The following is a 6000-nucleotide window of genomic DNA, read 5'->3' as shown; positions in this document are numbered from 1 at the left end:
CAAAATTTACCAGAAAAAGGAATGAATGATTAAGAGTACTGATTAACTCTTGCATTAGGGAGGTGGAGAGAATAGGGATGAGAGGAAGAAGAAAGTCTTGTGCAACAGGAGGAAGGCAGGCATGTAGTTCACAAGATCAGAGAAGCACTTGGCATGAAAATAGAGGTAGAATATAGCAAGAGATGCAACACTGCAGGAGTGAGAAAGAGGCTGAATACAGTCTGTCAGAGGAGAAGAATTGATAAGACGAAAGGCTTTTCATTTAACCCTATCTAATAAAACTGTGTGATTGGAACCCTGGCCTCCTCCCATACATGCAGAGTACTCCATACATGAGCGCATAAGGCCCTTGTACAAAGTTAACAGTTGAGAGGTGAGAAAAACTGGCAGAAACATCTCAGAACGCGTCTAATGTCATAGAACCTGTTTTAGGAAGAGATGAGATGTGAAGTTTCCAGTTCAGTTTATAAGTAAAGAATAAACCAGGGATATTCATTGTAGATCGTAGAAGAAGGAAACAGTTGAATATCATTTAAGAAGAGGGGGATAAGGTGTCTGGAAGGTTATGTCGAGTTGATAGATGGGGGAATTGGGTTTTTTGAAGCATTGAATTCTATAATTTGTTCCATATATGAAGCCCGTTCTAAGTGTGGCAGATTGCAGAATTTCCATGAGTGCGGCGGTGCCATTTCCACCACCAATTATCAGATTAAAATTGTCTCCATACCTGCCTATCCTCAAGCCTCTCTCTCTCTCTCTCTCTCTCTCTCTCTCTCTCTCTCTCTCTCTCTCTCTCTCTCTCTCTCTCTCTCTCTCTCTCTCTCTCTCTCTATCTATATATATATATATATATATATATATATATATATATATATATATATATATATATATATATATATATATATATATATATATATATATATATATATATATATATATATATATATATATATATATATATATATATATATATATATATATATATATATATATATATATATATATATATATATATATATATATATATATATATATATATATATATATATATATATATATATATATATATATATATATATATATATATATATATATATATATATGATTTATTTATTATTCATTTACTACTTTTTCCACATCCCCCTACATGAGGTAAAAATCGGGGTTGTAGTTTCCATCTTACTTGGTAGCTAGACAGAAAGTGAGTCGTGAGCCGTGACACTTGACCTGACTCGAACCAGGTGAGGGACCCAAGGGGACACGCTCACCACCACCACCACATCGTGGTAACATCGGAAAAAACCCTGCCACATGTCACAGAATTTTTATAAATCGTTGTTATAATTCTAAACATCGACACTCACTGTACTATGTGGTTTCCTTTACTTTATACAGCATACATAAAATATCATATGGATGGGAAATAAGAGAGAGAGAAGCATGTAAGAAGAGAAATTTGGCAGTATGGCTAGAGGTAAACGACGTGACCGGCCCTACACTGAAAGGGATTCATAGATGGAACAGATTATACTAATTTTTTTTCTACCGCAATGAAAAATTCAAAGAGGTCAGAACTAAGGCATGATCTGTTTGCTTTCTGAAGAATTGGTCGTCTCCGAAAAGACGGGGAAAAGTTTAGAGTTGTATCATCAACGTAAAAATGGATAAGGCAAGACATTTGATTTAGATAATTAATGAATGATAGAATAGTAGGTGACAAGACGGAACCCTGCGGAACACTAATGATTACAAATTTTGGAGAACAGTGGCCAGCATTAGAGCAGTTGGAGAGGAAACTTGAGATGAAGTTGCAGAGAGAAGGATAGAAGCCTTAGTTTGGTGATCAAGGCTTTGTTCCAGATTGTCTCAAAAGCTTTTGATTTGGCTAAGACAACAGTAAATGTTTTACTGAAATCTCTAAAAGAGGGTGACCAAGACTCAGTAACGAAAACCAGAAGATCACCAGCAGAGCGCCCTTGACGGAAGTCATACTGACGATCAGATAGAACATGTGAAATGACATATGTTTAAAAATCATCGTATTGAGGATAAATTAAAAAACTTTAGATAAGCAATATATTAAAACCCTAGGGTGATAGTCTGAGCGATAAGAACGATCACCTTTTTGAGGAACAAGCTGAATGTAGGCAAACTTCCAGCAAGAAGGAAAGATAGAAGTCGACAGACAACGTTGAAAGAGTTTGGCCAGGCAAAATGCAAAGACGAAGACTGTTTTTCTGGGAATAATATGAAGGACCCCATCAAATCCATAAGCATTTCAAGGGTTTACGCCAGCCATGGCATGGCAAATATCATTATAAGGAATTTTAATCAATGGCATGAATTTGTCAGAGGGAAGAGGTGGGGGCGGAACAAGCACAGAATCATACAAGGTATTATTAGCAAAGGTTTGAGACAAGAATTCAACTCATGAGAGAGATAAAATGGCAATTGTGCTATCACGAGGAAATAAAGGATAGAAAGATGAAAGTGTAAATTTATTGGAGATAGTTTTAATCAGATGCCAGAAGTCCTGAGGAAAGTTGGATTTAAAAAGTTCTAATGTTTGGGTATCATCGCTTTTCTCAGTGAACTATCATCAAAAGAGAATCTGCATTCAACCAAGAAAAATAAAAGTGCAAAGACAGGCAAAACCAGACACCAGCAGATACTGGTACCGAAGGCATGAATGTTTGTTTATTAATTACTAAATGAGGGTGGACGGTGTCTTTGTAATACACGTCCTTGTTTATCCCATTAAAATAGCAAAAAATATATTCTAAATAAATAAAGTCTAGACAAACGTCAAAGAGATATATATTAGGAGGGAGAGAGTATAAATGAGTGTGTGTAGCGGCGAGAAGGCCACTATGCTCCTATTTCTCCGGCAGCTTCAGCAAGATTCCCTCACCGGCCATCAGCGCCAGCGAGTCCAAGGAAACCATGGACCTGACAGAGAGAGAGAGAGAGAGAGAGAGAGAGAGAGAGAATGATATTATTATTTTCATTGCTATCATTATCATTATTATTATTATTACTATTATTGTTATTATTATTATTATTATTATTATTATTATTATTATTATTATTATTATTATTATTGTTACTGTTATTATTATTATTAATATTATTATTATTATTATTATTATTATTATTATTATTATTACTATTATTATTATTATTATTATTATTATTATTATTATTATTATTATTATTTTTATTATTATCATTATTATTATTATTATTACTGTTGTTGTTATTATTATTATTATTATTATTATTATTATTATTATTATTATTATTATTACTATTATTATTATCATTACTGCTATTATTATCATTATTACTATTATTATTATTATTATTATTATTATTATTATTATTATTATTATTATTATTGTTACAATTATTATTATTATTATTATTATTATTATTATCATTATTTATATTTTATCATTACTTTTATTATTATTATTATCATTATTATTATTATTATTATTATCATTATTATTATTATTATTATTATTGTTACTACTATCACTATTATTATCATTATTATTATTATTATTATTATTATTATTATTATTATCATTATTATTATTATTATTTTTGTTACTATTATCATTATTACTATTTTCGTTAATAACACTATCATTGAAGAAGGCGGTTACAGTTGCCGAAACGAAACTTACACCTAGTGAGGTTTCAAGCATTAGGACACTTTATAATATACTAAATCAGCGGGTGGTGTGAATTTTCCCTTGATCCATCTATGACTTCACTGAAGGTTTCCTTATGTCCTTAAAATACAAGGTGGCAGTCACTGGCTACTTTCTAAAAACTTGCCCTAAACTTTTCCTATGCATAATTTTTTTGTGTCCTAAATGAAATTATATCATTCACTCAACATTCAAAATCTATTATAAAACTCTTATACCGACCTTAGAGTTCTTATGAAGGAAGGAAACACAGTTATTTCCATGATGGACTACTCTTCTGATATCAAAATTTAGATAAGGTGATGAGAGCGGGATCGGGCAGACGTCCACGCTTAGGTTCGAATCCCTCCACATGCCGCTATGTCATTTGTCGAGTAGTTTAAAGTTACCTACATGTCACCATAACACCCAGGTTCTAGGTTGTTACACCGAAGATGCGCTTGGGTGGTGATATGGGCCCTAATATGGGTAACACTGTATAAATAAAATTGCCTGTGCCACGGGAGGCAAACACCGCTTACAACATATACTCTTCAAGTATACCAACGGGCGTTATAGGTCATAACGTAAAAATAAAAAGAAAAAAGAAAGAAAGAAAAAAATTTTTATTTATTTTTTTTCGGGCTGGACCCTTTAGCTAGCGGTAATCCTCTCATTTTTAGGAGGTCACTAAAACACTCCTTGCTCTCACTCTCAGCTCATGCTTGCACTTTGGCTCAACTTGTGCTCTCGCTCACACTAACGCTCTTCACTTACACTCGCACTCGCACTTTCCGCTCGCACTCACCTTCTCTGCTCACACTCGCACTTGGCCTCAAACATGTGCTTTCTGCTCGCTCATATTTCTTGTTTGTGCTCTGCGCTTGCGCTCTCCATTTTCGCTCTCCTTAGTTGAGCTCACCGCTCGCTCCGTTCATAATCATCATCATCATCATCATCATCATAATAATAATAATAATAATAATAATAATAATAATAATATATAATATATGAATGAATATATATATATATATATATATATATATATATATATATATATATATATATATATATATATATATATATATATATATATATATATATATATATAAATAGATAAATAAATATGCAAATAAATAAATATACAAATAGATAAATAAATATATATATATATATATATATATATATATATATATATATATATATATATATATATATATATATATATATATATATATATATATATATATATATATATATATATATATATATATATATATATATATATATATATATATATATATATATATATATATATATATATATATATATATATATAATAATAATAATAATAATAATAATAATAATAATAATAATAACAGGAAGCGATCACTGGGACAAACACTCACCCATTTGGTGTCTCCTTGGCCTCACTGGTACTGGAGCAAATAACTATCTCGCCTTCGTTAGGTAGAGGAAAGTTGGCCCCGAGGTGCATGTTGACAGTTCGATTCACTGTCGCTATGTTGACAACTGCTAAGTACGACGGATAACCCTCCAGCGACCTGTAGCAACAGAAGGTATAGTGACGCGACGACCTTCGCTAAATTAGATATTATGATACATAAACTGATTCCTTGAGCTCAATCACATTATATGGTTTCATTGTCCCAGTTGTATAACTGGGTATATCGGCTCTAAATTACGTACGTGTGAGCACAAGGACATCTTGTTTAACCCGTACACTGTACGGGTTAAACAAGATGTCCTTGTGCTGTACGGCGTACAGCGTCAGAGACGTACGAGATACGTCGGCTACTCTGAGCGAACCGGGTGTCAGAGACGTATGAGATACGTCGGCGAGCTTCCTTGTGTTTTCGGAGGTATTGCGTCCTCAAAACCTACCATTATACTGCCATCGTGCACTGTTGACATTGCTCATGCTGCCTCCTCGTCCCTGCTAACATGAATGCTTCCTGTATTTATTTATTACATATCTGAACTTTAGCAGTTTCTGCTGCCTTCAGCTCGGTGTAGCGGTAAACTGACGCCTCAACTCCGCTAATATGAACGCAGCGTAATTTCCATTACTTACTCTCACCATTTCAGATGTTTTTGGTAACTGTTATATTGTGGTAGTGAAAACTTTGTATGACATAAATAAGAATTTTCCAATCGCTTTGTTATAAGGAAATACAAGTACATATTACTCGGAAAATATTTGCACCACGAAAGGCAACACTCCCTCGCGATATCTCGTGTCTATTTTTAGCCACAAACACTCCCAAACAGCAAAACATGA

The 6000-nt window shown here is 32.8% G+C and overlaps 1 protein-coding gene across 1 annotated transcript in view; it reads right to left on the bottom strand.

Annotated features, from left to right (window-relative positions):
* Nucleotides 1-2485: 2485 nt before the first annotated feature.
* Nucleotides 2486-6000, bottom strand: part of LOC123509917 (maltase A1-like) — a 105673-nt gene continuing 102158 nt past the window's right edge. Inside the window, exons 12-13 of the mRNA XM_045264539.1 lie at nucleotides 5108-5263; nucleotides 2486-2949 (exon numbers count right to left, since the gene is read on the bottom strand). Of these exons, the coding sequence (XP_045120474.1) occupies nucleotides 2877-2949; nucleotides 5108-5263 (229 nt within the window). The 3' untranslated portion in view covers nucleotides 2486-2876. The remainder of the gene's footprint in view (nucleotides 2950-5107; nucleotides 5264-6000) is intronic.

Source organism: Portunus trituberculatus, chromosome 27 (assembly GCF_017591435.1).
Source record: "Portunus trituberculatus isolate SZX2019 chromosome 27, ASM1759143v1, whole genome shotgun sequence".
NCBI lineage: Eukaryota > Metazoa > Arthropoda > Malacostraca > Decapoda > Portunidae > Portunus > Portunus trituberculatus.
The sequence above is the reverse complement of the archived record's forward strand: the minus strand, read 5'-3'. Positions and strand labels throughout refer to the sequence as shown.